The sequence below is a fragment of the Salvia splendens genome, chromosome 13 (genome assembly GCF_004379255.2).
Source record: "Salvia splendens isolate huo1 chromosome 13, SspV2, whole genome shotgun sequence".
In the NCBI taxonomy this organism is placed as follows: Eukaryota; Viridiplantae; Streptophyta; class Magnoliopsida; order Lamiales; family Lamiaceae; genus Salvia; species Salvia splendens.
Genome location: NC_056044.1, coordinates 29,482,659 through 29,498,378, shown reverse-complemented (window position 1 = coordinate 29,498,378; position 15,720 = coordinate 29,482,659). Strand labels below are relative to the sequence as shown.

Genomic DNA, 15,720 nt, shown 5'->3' with positions numbered 1-15,720 from the left:
TGACTGTCAAACTTTTAGTCAAATATCGTTTATTTATTTTGAGAGTTTATGGAATTATTTTTTTTAGAGCTCGTGTTTTCCTTAAGCCTTACTTGATTAGAGAGTAGAAAATTTTAAGTAGCAATGGAAGTGGAATTTTGTGAATGCTCAAAAATTATTGGAGATTCGTGTTGCATAAGAAATCGAGGAATGTTACATGATTTTTGAGGAGAAAATAAAATTTAAATTTATGTTTAGCCAAAGAATAAAATTTTAGAGCCTATAATGTATTTTTTTATGCACCCAACCCAATTTTCTTTCTATGAAACTACTTTTGGAGAATCCAATATGAGACCAACCATAGATATGCTCAAATCTACTCAAATCTTCCATTCAAATCTCTTCCCTGAGAATTAGGAGGCATTCAATAACAATTTCACCTGTGTATATCTATATATATACACCCCCACACATCTCTCACCTTCAGAAACCTTGAAAAAAATATAGAGAAAGAACCGAGTTGGAGAAGAGAGTTTTCTGCCGCCTAAGAAGGTAATCACCGATCAATTCCTAACATTGAATTCCTTGTATTCATTTAGGATAATTCTGAATCATCGTGCTCTGTACAAAGTGTCAATTTTTTAAAGTTAGCCCTTTTGTATCCTCCGAGAAACAAATCGAAAATCGATTAAGAGAATTAGAATTAGAATGATTTGGGGGGGGGCGCGTACCAGTCGCAAAGGGAGGAGCATCGTCGACTCGCGGTGAGTCGCGACGGCGGCGCCTGGAGCTTACGCGGCGACGACAGCAAGTTGAGGCGGTTGAGTCGGCGCTGAAACTGCAGTGTATCTGGCGAAGGGGACAATGACGGTGGCGCCATGGAGAATCGCCGGTGCGTGAGAGAGGGAGGAAGAAGATTGGAGTTTCTGTTTTGGGATTTTAATTTGGATTTTAAGATTGAGAGAGAGTGTGTACTGATGGAATAAATGAAAGAGAAGACCTTTTTATTTCTTGTTTTTAAATTTTGATGCTGTTAAGTTTTAGTCAAAGGAAATACTTAAATGGACTAGAGTTTTGCTTTAAGTTTTGGGCCTTATGGCAAATAATTAGAGGAATTATGTTTTGGCCAGCCTTTCCTATTTTGAGTTTGGGTCGGAAGAGTGGCGTATTTTTAGTGATTGGTTGGAAATTCTTGTTTTATTAATGGAGTTAATTATATATATATATTTTCCCGAGTTGATGCTGATCCGAGTTTTTATAAGAGAATCCAGAAATTTCCCTAAGAAGAGACCAAGGATAAAATGAGCACTCACATAGGAAGCATACATTCTTTTAATTAGATGTTTTCTCGAGTTTTAATGAGCTTATTATTTTTATTTTAAAAGGATTTTCTTTCGCAAGCGAGTTAAGGACGGAGTGAGAATTTTCAAGTTAAGAAATTTAAGCGAACGAGGTGGGCTTTCTATCCTACATTATTGTATAGGCTTACTTTTAAATTTACGCAATATTTTTCAAGTATGAGTTATGTGCTTAAATTCCAAATATGTTGTGTCATGCCGTATTATATTTTTGAGGATGTGCGTATCTGATCGCCTAGTGGGGAGTGAGTCCCTACTAGAAGTTGAGTATAATCGAATTCGGGTTTGTCTAGGGAGTGAGTCCCTATTCAAGTTAGTGTACACAGAGGGGATCGTGCGCTATCTTTCGAGTTGGCCGGTCCAGTGATCGAGAATGTGGCCACATTCTCGTTTTACATATGAGGTTCAGATATGGTACGAGGAGAGAGAAAAAATGGGCTGCGGCCATACTTTTGAGTGAGGAAATGTTTTGGTGACTTGGTCTTTTATAAAACCCCGAGCTCACTTTTAAATGATGACACAATATTTTATGAAAATTATTTTGGCATGTGTTCACTGGGTGCATCAAGTACTCAGCCCTGCATTTCTTTTAAAAATGTACAGGCTGAGCGTGACGGGTGCGGTGGGTGTTGAGGAAGACCGTTGAAGAAATTTAAGTGTTTAGAATGTGTCATGTCTTCACACGTGGCATATTCCTTCTTTCAAATGCTTCCGCTGAGTGGTTGTCCTTCTTTTGAGTTCTTGTATCGCTGAGATGATATTCAGATTTTGAGTTGTTGATTGTTGAGATAATCTGATTTTATTCGAGCTATTCCCATTTGTTTCGAGCTATGGTCGATTTGTGTTGTTTTCCCCTTTCTTCCCCGCTTCTTTAATCCTCCCCTAGTCGCGACAGTACCTTTTTCCAGACGTACATTATGCCACCTTATATCCACATTGCTAATGTTAAGGAGTAATTTTGCAGAAATTATTCACTGTGTAATTCAAGTACATTAGTTAGTTTGTAGACGTACATTATCGATTATGTTTGGGTTTTACATCCAAAAGTTTAAAAATAATGTACATAATAATTTTAATAATGTACATTGTCTATAACGTACACCAGCCTAATACACTATTGAACCCAAATGGAAATAGTTTTACTTTCAGGCCTTTACGGAACTAAAACAATGCTACATTATGCCTACGAAATGCTACATTATGTTGTCATATACATTCTATTTTGTATCGTGTACATTATGACGCTATTTCACCACTACGTTACTATACATAAGCAATGCTTATGCAAAAGTTACTAGAGTATGGTTCAAGTACATTACAAATTCGATTATGCTTGCCTTTAACAACCGCAGTGACGTACATACTGTTTTCATAGTTGCTTGTAGTGTAATATAACATTGTATATGAAAACTGCACATTACGAAGCACGTTACGGTACATTAGTTAAAGATTGGCGTACATCAACATACATTACTAAGTACATTAATGTACATTAGTTACATATTGACGTACATCAAGTCCAGGTTACTAAACAACAACAAGATATGACCAAACCATCGACTTTCAATTAAACCATACGCAAAAACCAATGCACTACCAACCACATTGTTTCGCAAAACATTATCTAGGTCCTTTCCACAAACAAAACAGATATCCATTACCAAAACAAAATATTACCAAACCAAATATCCATTATTAAACCCTAATGTAATCCATTACCAAAACAAAATATTACCAAACCAAATATCCATTACTAAACCCTAATGTAATCCATGAAGATTCCCTACTCATAAACCATACGCTTCGAACCACTTTACGAAGACGCATTTAGCCGGGCGTTCTTTCCAACCATCGTGTTATGACTACAAGTCAGCATGGTACGCACATACTTAATCCTCAACATCGTCAAGCTCTCCAACCCCTTACTTGTGAGACCGCAATCCCATTCCTTGTCTGATTCTCCAAAATATGTCTCCATATGCCGCATCAAATACATACCACCGTCGGTGTGGTTGTGTCTGTTTCTCCACGGAAATGTCAAGCGATGGACTGCACAGTTGCGCACTTGATCAGCTAGTTTAGGAAGCTTGAACTTCTCTAGGGCCTCAGTAAAGAATTTGTGATGTTACATAATACGACAACATCAGAATAACATATGACAAAGAAATGAAAAGTAAAAACATTACAAACATAAAAAATAACCGTACCAGCATAGACGGTGTTGTCCCATACTTTGTACCAAAACACGTATGCGTTTCGGTAGGTGTATGGTCGACGACTTTCATTAGGTTGTGAACGAGATCGAAACATATGAGTAGGCATGTACACGGTTCAAAAACCGCCGGTTCCGGTTCAGAACCGCGGTTCACGGTTCAAGATTTGCATGAACCTGAACTGGCCCGCCAAGGTTTCCGACAGTTCCGGTTCAAAAACCGACGGTTCCGGCAACAGTTCAAAACTGCCGGTTTCGGGAGGGTTCGGCGGTTCATTTAAATTTTTATTTTTTATTTTTTATTTTTTGGGCTTATGAATTCTATGAAACCATTCTTGATTTTCTCATTTATAGAGACATCCTTGAATGTTTTATGTTTCACTTTCAATGTGGGACAAAATATGTTTAAGTATTTTCATTTATAACTACATGTTTAGATTATTCATTCATCTTTTTCCAATGTGGGATACAAAAATTTCTTTTGTTTTCTACTTTTCTTCATTTTTGTATAATATATATAAATCATTATTTGAATATATTCTTGATAGATAAAAATAAACAATTATTGAGAAATATGATTTGTATCTAGAAAAATATTTATTTGTATAATAGTTATCGTTAGGTTTATACAATTTGTATAATAATTTTTCTTTTAATGTGTATAATAGTATTTATTAGTTAACATATACAAAAATTTATAAACATAAGAAAATCAATAATGATAAAGAACTAATGAATAATAGTTCATGTAATAATATTTATTGTTAATTTGGAAGAGTGTGTATTGAATTATTTTCTTTTATAGTTACACATTCTTGGATGTGTTACTATTTCTTTCAATGTGGGATAAAAGTCATTATTTATAACTATATGATAGATCTCCCATCATTCTTTTGTCTATATTAGTACTCTATCTTCTACTATTATTATTATTATTATTATTTAACAACAAATATTATTACGTGAACAATTATTCGTTAGTTCTTTATCATTATCGATTTGCTTATGTTTAAATTTATGTATATATTAACTAATAAGTACTATTATACACATTAAAAGAATAATTATTATACAAATTGTATAAATCTAATGATAACTATTATACAAATAATTATCTATATACAAATCACATGTCTCAATAATTGTTTATTTTTATCTATCAAGAATATATTCAAATAATGATTTTGTTTATATATATTATACACAAAATGAAGAAAATTAGAAGACAAAAGAAAGTTTTGTATCCCACATTGGAAAATGATGAATGAATGCTCTAAACATGTAGTTATAAAATAAAATACTTTAACATATTTTGTCACACATCCAAAGTGAAACATAAAACATTCAAGGATGTCTCTATAAAAAAGAAATAACCAAGATTAGTTTCATAGAATTCACAAGCCCATCAAATATATATGAGCTATTATGAATTTCTTGTATTCATTTATTTATAAAAATTGTTTTTAAAATATAAAAATCAAATTTTATAAATAAAAAACATTTTTTTAAAATTTTAGGTTAAACCGGCGGTTCCGGTTCACATTTCTTTGAACCTGGACCGAACCGTGTGAACCGTTGAACCGTCCGGCGGTTCAGAACCGCTGCACTGGTTCCGGTTTATGAACCGGCGGTTAACCGGTTTGTGCATGCCTACATATGAGGTGAGGTGAGGTTCGGTTTGTGCATGCCTACATATGAGGTAGTAAGAATTGTTGGTGTAAACCGGGAAGAAAAATTACATCAGAAAAAGAACATATGGGGTGTCATAGCTACGACAAATGATGTACAACATAGACTACAAAATGTATGGTAACGCTTATCTGATTTTGGTCATGTACGAATCAGATTAGATGATGTAGATGATGAAGCACAATTTCTATCTGATGTAATACAAAATGACTAATGTATAATGTATCAGCATAAATATACTAATGTACATAATGTGATGTATGATGTATTCAACCCTACGTATGAGTAGTTTAATGTAACACCGGTGGCACTTATTGTACGAGCATGGCAATATAATGATGTAATGTACAAGTTAATCATGTATTGGTACCAGGTCGTTTTCCCATTTGAACTGTGGTGTTTTCAAAGTGTCACTCAGAAGGTTGGTCCAAAAGAAGTCAGACAAGCTTGGTCCAACACCTCCAGCCCCTTTGCCCAGGAGGGGGTACTCCTGATTTACAACGATATCAAGTGTTAACACATAAAAACTATAAGAAAAAAAACCGTGGCTCAGAAATTTTGACTCACGAATGTCTGTGTTGAGAAAAAGAATTTGGACAATATTTCGGGCGCTTTCAAATTCTCCATGTTGTTTAGGTATGCGGCCCACGCATCTATGATTCCAGTGGACACCAAGTTGTAGGGGCTGAGAGACAGAAACTCAATCTTTAGAGTCGTCACTGCGTTGTCTTGGTAAACAACGGATTTGCTGTATATAATATGAGGTTATATACACCCTACAAACTTCAACACTTATAACAACATTGTTTTGAAACTTACGGTTCCTTGTCAATCGTGTTTAGTATCCTGTAAAACAGCTCCATGTCCTGTTGGTTGGGATTCGTTGTTATTCTGACCTCTCTGTCACAGAAAGGAGATCGCAGCGCAAAACTTGCCTTCTTAGAACGCGTTCCAGCAGCATTCATGACCCCCTGCATTAATGCACAATATATTGCTTAATGTGCGGTTAAAAGAAGAACAATACGTAACAAAAATAGGTATACGGTGCCAAACTTTATCATCCACACGCTCAGTTGGGATTTCTTCACCTTTCCCTTAACCGTACAAGCTGCATCCACTTTGCCACCAATCAACTGCGTTTCACCAGTCAACGAAACCCCTTTTCCCTTACTTAATGCAGCAGCTGTTTGCATCTTCGGCGGCTGTTTCACGGTCACAACAATAGTCTTGCCTTTAACCACACCATCCAGAGTAGCTTTTCCACTTGCCTGTAATGTGAACCACAAATTAAGCAGATAATGTACTTTACTACTACAACAAGTGTCATCTCATATATTAAATGTATAATACTAATACAGTACTGAACCTTGTTATGGTCCACACAATCAACAAGGGTCTTTTTCTTTGATGCAGATGTATCCCCCAATACTACTGCCACAGTTTTTCCATTTCCTTGTGCAGCCTCCGCGGCAACTTTAGTAGTCTTTTGAACCCCTTTTGGCTGACGAGATGCAGGTACTTTTTGCATTTTGGAGGGTTGTTTGTCTACCATAACATCTTTTTCCTTTACACCACCATCGGATTTCTTCTGAACAATATCACCGTGTGTCAGAAACATTTAAGAATGTTTTATTATTTAATGTATAATTTAAATGTAACAATGTACCTTCTGATTGTAATCCAGAATGTGGGCGTCACCATCCACCCCGCCTTTCAACCTACGTTGATCGGATCTTGATCGTTCACCATCTGTTGATGTGCGGAGAACGGTGGCCACAACCTTGTCCGAGGGAGGTGGGTCCTGTTGTGGACAAGCACCATAGAACATGTCCGGCACATGATGCTCAATAGAGTGATCCTCTTCATCAGAATATTCAACATCCGTCATTACCAAAGGTTGTTGAGAAGGGTCTGGTGCACATTGATTGCCTTGACAGCTTGTTCCCGTTGCCTCCGCACGTCTACTGGTGTCTGGCATATCAGTAGGCTGAGAATCAAAAAAGCCATCTGGGAATCCTGGTAGTATGAACGACGGCCTTTCAAAGTCCAAGTTTATGGACTCTGTTTTGTCATACGCTTGCATCATGACCTCCATCTCGGCAATCCACTCTGGACTGAATTCCTCGTCATCTTCCGTTGCTTCATTTTTTTTGAGTTAGGGTAGCACCAATGTCTTCATCTGGCTGGCCTTCATCAACCTCCATTCCAAGCAGCTTCTTGGCAATTAGGCATCCAAGTATGAAACATTCTTCTTCCATTAACTGAACCGGTATGCGCTTAAATTATTCAACCCACTCTGCGATTGATTTCACCATGTGTCCACTAGATGCGATGAATTTATCCTTTATTTGTTTAGCTCTTTGTCAGGTGGCCTCTTCCCTTTCCTCTGTGGTCATGCCCTGTACCCTCCTCGTTTCTTCCTCAATTAAGTATTACTCTTTGTTGATTATGTCTTCCAAGCTTCCTGGTCCAAATTTCTTGACCTCCAACTCTTTCTCATGTCGTACTTTAAGTGAATTGGTTGTCCACCCTTTTACGGTTGGCCATGCTCGAATGACTGTACGCCAGTGGTGAACAACTCTATCGATATACGCGCACTGACAACAAACCACATAATCATGTTAGAGTTATTGTAACTGTATTTCATATTAATAATGACACGTATTCAGTACATCACTCACCATATAAAGCTAATTGGGATGGTAAATGACACACTACTTTTCGGTTTCCATCTCCCATACGTATACTCGAGGACAGATAGCAGGTAGCCACACCAGTTTATGCTCTTTATCTCATCAACATCGTCGATGAAATGCAAAATCTTTGGCTTCATCATTCCATCTCCAGGCATCTCAATTAGTGCGTTCTCCAGCAAGAACATGAAGAGCTTCTTGAATTCAGGACCACCGTCAACGTCCAGAAGCATTAGATCCCCCATCTCTGACGCTATGCACATATATCGGTCTTTACCTAACGTCCAGCTACATCATCAAGGAACACAAAATTGGTCTGAGCCTTATCAGAGCGTTCAATCAGCGTAGCTCCTTTTGGGAAACCAAACGTCATATGAACGTCTTCCTCAAAAATAGGTAGGCTTTCTTCAGAGGAAAACTCAATCCTGCATCGGTCTAGGTTGAACACCGACAGTATCCAGTGTACCAACATACCGGGAAGGTAGGGTACGTTGTAGTGTAGTATTGGTCCCAATTCGTTTACTGCATCTCTCTGTCGTGGATTGAGTCTCTTTATATACTTCACAAACTCATTCTGAGATCTCCTGAAATACAGATTATTATCCTTCTTGTTTCTAGATTTACGCGCCGCAACCTCAGCCTCAGCCTCAACCTCAGCCTCAGGTTCATCCTCATCCTCAAGATTTCTTCGGCGCTTCGACCCTATTCAAAGACATTTTGATCAAAAATGAGGAAAAGTAATCTTGTCGACTGTCTACAGTAGGTAATGTAAAAAACAGATTTAAGAATATACATCTGCCATTACATACAGTATAAGCACACGAAGGAAAGTTCTACCCTACATGAAGTCGCATCTGAAGGGGTTGGCAGCGGAAGCGTGTATGAGATCCGATCACATAAATTTGATCTATTTAGCAGATTATTTAGACAAATTCTATTCGCGGAATTATCACATGTATCATGCTCATAACTTGAATTAAAACATGCTTTAGCATATGAAATCCCTAAAACATGCTTACTACGGAATTAGCCAATTTACCTCGTGGATTCAATCAAGAATCGATGATGGCTTGCTCCGTCTCCACGTGAAGATCTTCAATACTCGACCTCGGATCTTCTGACTGGTGTCCCGGACTGTACAGTGATATTTGTGTGGGCAAATCTCACCAGCGTACTAGGACTTTGTTACGGACGTGCTCCGTAACGATCAGTTATCTTCCTTCTCGCGGAAACACGATCAATTCCTACGTCAACTACGCGGAATTGCTCGAGAATTTTGCTGGTTCGCGGACGTCTTCCACGTAGCAGCAAAGAAACGAAAATTAAATTGCTTGTTGCACAAGATAGGTTTAGGGAAAATATTTCATTCATAGAAAATAATGTTTGAAGAAATACCATATTTTATACTAAAAACCCTAGGGCGATTCGACGTATCCTAATGCATTCGGGAAAGAACCGCAAAGAAAACCCGAACGGGGCTTATAAATCAGGCCCGACTCAACAGAATATAAAATAAGGTTCGAAAACTAATAAAGCATAAAAAGGAAAGATTAAAACATAAAAGGAATGAATTTAAAAGACTAATCCCCAACACACGGCTGCACTCTAGTTGGTGAACTTGCTTGGAGGCTTGAGCTTGTCCCGAGGTCTCAAGGTTCTCCTCGTCACTGCCTTCTCTTCCTCTCGGACCCTCACCTCGGCGTCGCCTCTGGCGGTGACACGTTCGGCTCCCCCTCCGCGGGCTGCTCTAGTGTTGGGACCAATGCCGGGGGCCTCGTATCAACCCCCCCTCCGTTAAGAATTGCCTTGTCCACGAGGCAAACTTCCGGGAACTGCTTACCAATTGCCTCGACCGGCTCCCACGTAGGCGTGGTAGCATCATCTTCCCACTGAACCAGGCATTGCCTCTCCGGTCTGCCGTCGCGCCAGATGACGCGCTCCTCCAATACTGTCACGGGACGGACTACCGGCCTATCGCCCACAAACTCCGGAGGCAATGTCACCCCGTCCACATCCCCTTCGCCCGCCACGAATTCGCGCAACAGGCTCATGTGAAACACATTGTGGACTCGGCTTCCTTCCGGGAGACGCAGCTTATAGGCCACCGGGCCCACCCTCTCCGTAATTTCGAAGGGCCCGTAGAATTGCGGAGCTAGCTTCGCCGATAGTGGCTTCGCCACCGAGTCACCCACTTCAAACTCCACGTGTCTGCGGTGGCGGTTTGCTACATCCGTCATTCGCTGCTGGGCTCGCAAAAGGTTTCGGTGTAGAGTGACCAGCAGCTCTCCCCGCTGCCTGATAATCTCGGCGACATTAGGCGGCATTTTTGCCGACGGCGGTGACGCTACCAATGCTGGTGGCTCTCGCCCATACAAGGCCCTATAGGGCGACGTGCCCAATGCGGAGTGATGGAAACAGTTTAGGGCCAGCTCTGCCCATGGTAAAAAATTCGTCCACTTCGAGGGCTTATCGGAAGCAAATGCGCGCAGGTACTGCTCCAAACCCCGATTGCGGACCTCTGTCTGACCGTCCGACTATGGATGATACGCGGTCGAGAAATGAAGTTTGGTGCTACTTAGACGCATCATTTCCTCCCATGTTGCGTTGAGGAACACCGAATCTCTATCCGACACCAAGGTCTTGGGGAACCCGTGGTGCCGGACCACCGTATTCACAAATAGTTGTGCTACCCGAGATGCGTCGAATTTGGTGGGCAGGGGAGCAAAGTGAGCATACTTGGAAAGCCTATCCACCACCACCATGATGGTCGTATACCCGCGGGATTGCGGCAGCCCGGTGATGAAGTCCATCGACACATCCTCCCACACCTGCGACGGAACCGGTAGTGGCTGCAATAATCCCGCTGGCTTGCGCGTCGAGTACTTCGTGGACTGACATACCACACATTCATTAACAAATGTCACCACATCTTTACGCATTTTCGGCCAATAAAAACCCGCCGCCAATAGACGGAATGTCCTTTCGTGCCCTGGGTGACCTGCACTAGGAGAACAGTGGTGTTCCGCGCTTACCAACACCCTGTGATGGTAATATATAAGGCCATCGGCCCATGACAAATGCGAGGGGGCGTCGCCGGACCTGATCTTGGCCGAAAGCTCCACCAACTCGGGTAGGGATGCGGTTTCCTCACGCAGAACCCGCAATATATCGGGCACAGGTCTGGAGACGACCGCTAGAAGCTGGGCATCAGATGTCTCGGCCGAATCCGCGATGTGGGCGTTGTCCGCGAGGGTCTCGTCGGACAACGGCCTCTGCACGTCGTGTTTTCGGGACAAAGCGTCGGCTGCCTTGTTCGTGCTGCCCCGCTTGTATTCGATCACAAATTTGTAGCCCATCAACTTCCTGACATAAAGCTATTGGTCCGGGGTCTGGACCACTTGTTGTAACAACTCTTTCAAGCTCTTCTGATCCGTTCGAATAATGAACTCACGCCCCAATAAATATTGGCGCCACTTATGCACCGCCTCCACAATAGCATACAATTCTTTATGATATGCAGATGCCACTTTCCTGCGAGGACCCAGTTTCTTACTAAAAAAACGCAATAGGGTGATCCCGCTGCATTAACACCGCGCCAATTCCCACCTCGCAAGCGTCTGTCTTCACGCAAAAAGGCAAGGTGAAATCCGGAAGTTGTAGGACCGGTGCTGAGGTCATTGCCTTCTTTAGGGCCGCGAACGCGGCCTCGGCTTCGGGGGACCAACGAAAAGCTTCTTTTTTTAGTAAATCCGTCAAGGGCGCTGCGATCAACGCGTAGTGAGCGACGAAGCGGCGGTAGTAGCCTGTCAAACCTAGGAAACCGTGAAGCTGTCTCACTGTGCCCGGCGTAGGCCACACCGTCATTGCCTGGATTTTGGCCGGGTCGGCCTTGAGGTGACCATCGTCAATGATATGGCCCAAATACTCCACCGACACACTACAAAATGAACACTTCGATAGTTTGACGAAGAAGTTATTTGCATGGAGCAGCTCAAGAACGGATTCCAGATGCCTACTATGCAGCTCAAGGGTCGGGCTGTAAATCAATATGTCATCGAAGAAGACGATAACGCATTGCCTGAGAAAAGGCTGGAAAATTGCATTCATCGCTGCCTGAAAGGTGGACGGTGCGTTCGTCAACCCGAAAGGCATCACGAGAAACTCGAAATGTCCGTCATGAGTTCTGAACGCAGTCTTGAAGATGTCATCCTCGCTCATTTGAATTTGGTGGTACCCTGAGCGAAGGTCCAACTTTGTAAAGTACTTTGCACTGCCCAACTCATCAAAGAGTTCCTCCGCCGTAGGTATATGGAAATGATCCGGGACGGTCGCCTTATTGATGGCCCGATAATCAATGCAAAACCGAAACGTGCCATCCTTTTTACGGATCAGCAATACTGGGGATGAGAATGGGCTGTGGCTGTGGTGAATAATACCCTGCTCCAACATATCATGAACCTGTCTTTCGATTTCCGTCTTCTGGAAGTAGGGGTACCGGTAGGGTCTAACATTAATCGGCCTTGTACCTGGCAGAAGGTGGATCCGATGATCGAACGGGCGCGATGAAGGCATACCGCGGGGCTGTTCAAACACCGCCCGGTGCATATTCAATACCCCGAGAATTTCAGCTGGTAAATCCGGAGGGAAATCCTCCAGGTTGCTGCCCTCGACTGCCTCGGTCCCACTGATGATCGGTACAATCTCATAAAACTCGTGGTCCGCTGGTTGTGTCGTCAACGTGTATAATGAGTGAAGGGAAATCTGTTTCGGCCCCGGCATCAAACCCTGTAAAAATACTGTCCGCTCCCCGTGAGTAAATTCCAACGTCTTTCGGACAAAATCTGCCGACACCTTGCCCAGAGATTCCAACCAGTGCATGCCCAAAATCACATCCGGTCCATGGTGGGCGAGAATGTGTAGATCCACCACGAATACATTGCCCTGCAGAGTGAGCTTGGTGCCCCGCGATATATGGGTGCAGAGCAGGGAGGCTCCGTTTACTACCAACACCCGGAACGGTCTGATGGGTGTGAGCTCTAACTGGAGTATCTCCGCGATTCGCGGCTGGAGGAAATCCAATGTCGCTCCCGTGTCGATCAACACTCGCACGTTGGTCTCGCCCAACGTGCCCTGCACAATAAACGGCTTCGAACTCCCTCGGCCATCCAAGGCGTGAAGGTGTGATAAATCAGCAGTGATTAGTTCGTCTTCTGGCACCTGATCTCCCGCGTTATCCTCCTGCGGGCTGTCAACTTCGTCATCTATATAACAAAGAAGCTTGACCTTACAAACGTGGCCCGCGACCCATTTTTCGGGGCAATGGTAACAAAGCCCCCGGCTGGCTCGCTCCGACTTCTCGGCGTTAGACACCCTGATTGGGTATACCCGTGTCTTGTCCGCGTCGCGTCCCTGCGACTCTTGCGGCAGTCCAGAAACTGGGGTCGAACCGGGGAGCGGGGTGGCCCTTTGCTCCCTCCCCGACCACTGGCGTCGCGGATATGGCAACGGTTGTTGCGGTTGCTCGTCCTGTGTTGCGGCCAAGCCCAATGCCAATGCCATTGCCTCTGCTAATGACGCAGGATTCTGCAATTCGATCTTCTCCTGCAAGGGTTGCTTGAGCCCTTGGATAAAAATAGGAATCAGAGATGATTCCGATAAATCGGTCACCCGATTGAGGTACCGTTCGAACGTTGCGTGGTAGTCTGCTACGGTGGTTGTCTGAACCAGCTTGGCGATCAGACCCGTGTAGTTTCTGAAACTCTGTGGGTCAAAGCGATGTCTCACGTCGTCCAGGAACTCCTGCCACGTAACAAAACCATTGGTCTCCATGTAATTGAATATCCATTCCGAAGCGGGGGGATCAAACAGCATCACTACATAATGCAAACGCTCAGACTCCGGGATCCGTTTGTGATCGAAATAATATTGCACGCGGGAAATCCAATTTGGCGCATCCGCCCCGTTAAAGTGGGGCGCGTCCATCTTCAAGCCCGAGGAGTAATCGGCTCCTTGGCGGAGAAAACGCTCTCGGCGCTGAGGCGGGTCCCAGCAGGAGACGCCGCGATCCTCGTACGTATCCTCGTCCCAATCGTCGTGCCTCTGCGGTGGGTCCCAATTGTCCCTACGGCGACCCGTTCTATACTCCGTCGCATCGCGCCGCTGCGACTAACGACCTCCTCCACCATGGTCACCGCGACCACCCCGAGACGGGCGTCCCTGACCTCGATCCTGGTGCCGGTATGAGCGGTCAAGGTCCTCACGTCCAGGTCGACCGTGGCCTCGATACTCTTCCCATTCGTGGTCGGCCTCGTCCCACGCGTGGGCGTGATCTGCCGTCTGTGGGTGCAGTCGGCGCTCCAAAGATTCGACCCTACGGTCCATCTTATCAAAGCGCGCATTTAACTGCGCGAACCCTAGCGTGATCGGGTCCGTTGCTTGGGACCGACCCCCGATCTCGCCTACCTGTCGCTGTGGCGCCGGCCCTAGATGTAGGCCCGACGACGTCTCGGCCCCCGGGTACTCCGAAGCCATCTGATTTCGTCGCTGTTATAGATGATGAGTTACGGGATGAAAGCACCAGTTGTTACGGACGTGCTCCGTAACGATCAGTTATCTTCCTTCTCGCGGAAACACGATCAATTCCTACGTCAACTACGCGGAATTGCTCGAGAATTTTGCTGGTTCGCGGACGTCTTCCACGTAGCAGCAAAGAAACGAAAATTAAATTGCTTGTTGCACATGATAGGTTTAGGGAAAATATTTCATTCATAGAAAATAATGTTTGAAGAAATACCCTATTTTATACTAAAAACCCTAGGGCGATTCGACGTATCCTAATGCATTCGGGAAAGAACCGCAAAGAAAACCCGAACGGGGCTTATAAATCAGGCCCGACTCAACAGAATATAAAATAAGGTTCGAAAACTAATAAAGCATAAAAAGAAAAGATTAAAACATAAAAGGAAAGAATTTAAAAGACTAATCCCCAACACACGGCTGCACTCTAGTTGGTGAACTTGCTTGGAGGCTTGAGCTTGTCCCGAGGTCTCAAGGTTCTCCTCGTCACTGCCTTCTCTTCCTCTCGGACCCTCACCCTCGGCGTCGCCTCTGGCGGTGACGCGTTCGGCTCCCCCTCCGCGGGCTGCTCTAGTGTTGGGACCAATGCCGGGGGCCTCGTATCAGACTTGAATAACGAAGACATAACTCAGCTCACGGAGGAGGCAAAATTTCGAACTCTCTCTTTCTCTGAGGGGGACGAAAATTCTTAGGAATAATTGTTATATTTTCTATCTCCTTTATTCTCCTATTTATATTAAGTCACATATTGGGCCCAGTCAGGGATCTAAGGAAGAATTTGGACATGGCCTCACCCAATTAGCTTTTTACTAATTAAATTGAACCCACAATTTAATATAAGCTTATATTGGAATATTACAAGCAGCCACTACAGAAGTAATATTGCACTGCCTTTCCAAATCCGAAATTACAAGTATTTCGGGTTTCCTTTTATTTGTTTAATTCATTTCTCGCGCTTAAGATAGAAACATCCATTAATTAATTAATGTCTGCTATGGACTTAATTAATTAACATATTTTATTCTCCAAGATTGGACTTAGCAAGAAACTCTTATTTATTATTCATAGAGTAATTAAACTCCAACTAGCTAGGTTCCGAATAATAAAACCTCGTTTCGAGCTCCTCTTGTGGATGTTATCAAACGAGACTCTCCTCGCGCACGATTCAACATAATAGCAATCCTAGCACCGCTAGACAATGATCACCACTACC

General features: G+C 43.2%; 2 protein-coding genes and 1 long non-coding RNA gene across 7 annotated transcripts; all 3 read right to left on the bottom strand.

The window, feature by feature from the left end:
• Window positions 1–346: 346 nt before the first annotated feature.
• LOC121761515 lies at window positions 347–1,173 on the bottom strand. The gene is made up of 2 exons (XR_006042021.1): window positions 711–1,173; window positions 347–600 (listed from the first exon to the last, which is right to left on the bottom strand). It is a non-coding gene; the product is annotated as an uncharacterized LOC121761515 (long non-coding RNA).
• Window positions 1,174–2,969: 1,796 nt separating this feature from the next.
• LOC121763085 lies at window positions 2,970–9,009 on the bottom strand. Of its 5 annotated transcripts, none has more exons than XM_042159150.1 (9): window positions 8,971–9,009; window positions 7,920–8,633; window positions 6,905–7,835; window positions 6,605–6,826; window positions 6,292–6,506; window positions 6,058–6,209; window positions 5,806–5,923; window positions 5,609–5,728; window positions 2,970–3,441 (listed from the first exon to the last, which is right to left on the bottom strand). In XM_042159150.1, the coding sequence occupies exons 3-6, from the start codon at window positions 7,331–7,333 to the stop codon at window positions 6,200–6,202; spliced, it is 876 nt and encodes a 291-aa protein (XP_042015084.1). In that variant the 5' UTR covers window positions 7,334–7,835; window positions 7,920–8,633; window positions 8,971–9,009; the 3' UTR covers window positions 2,970–3,441; window positions 5,609–5,728; window positions 5,806–5,923; window positions 6,058–6,199. The 5 variants fall into 5 exon arrangements, with proteins under 5 accessions (XP_042015084.1, XP_042015082.1, XP_042015083.1 ...); XM_042159148.1 differs by having other exon boundaries at window positions 2,970–3,386; XM_042159149.1 differs by lacking the exon at window positions 2,970–3,441 and having other exon boundaries at window positions 5,288–5,728; window positions 5,806–5,986.
• Window positions 9,010–11,483: 2,474 nt separating this feature from the next.
• Window positions 11,484–13,913, bottom strand: LOC121760841. Its single transcript, XM_042156443.1, has one exon. It carries the CDS (start codon window positions 13,911–13,913, stop codon window positions 11,484–11,486), a length of 2,430 nt encoding a protein of 809 aa, XP_042012377.1.
• Between the last annotated feature and the right edge of the window lie 1,807 nt (window positions 13,914–15,720).

Coding starts and splice junctions, on each gene's coding strand:
- LOC121763085 (XM_042159150.1), bottom strand. CDS start 7,333: ATGGAGGTCATGATGCAAGCGTATGACAAAACAGAGTCCATAAACTTG. Junction 6,827..6,904: donor TTCTGGATTACAATCAGAAG/GTACATTGTTAC, acceptor GATATTGTTCAG/AAGAAATCCGATGGTGGTGT. Junction 6,507..6,604: donor ATTGTGTGGACCATAACAAG/GTTCAGTACTGT, acceptor TTCACATTACAG/GCAAGTGGAAAAGCTACTCT.
- LOC121760841 (XM_042156443.1), bottom strand. CDS start 13,913: ATGGACGCGCCCCACTTTAACGGGGCGGATGCGCCAAATTGGATTTCC.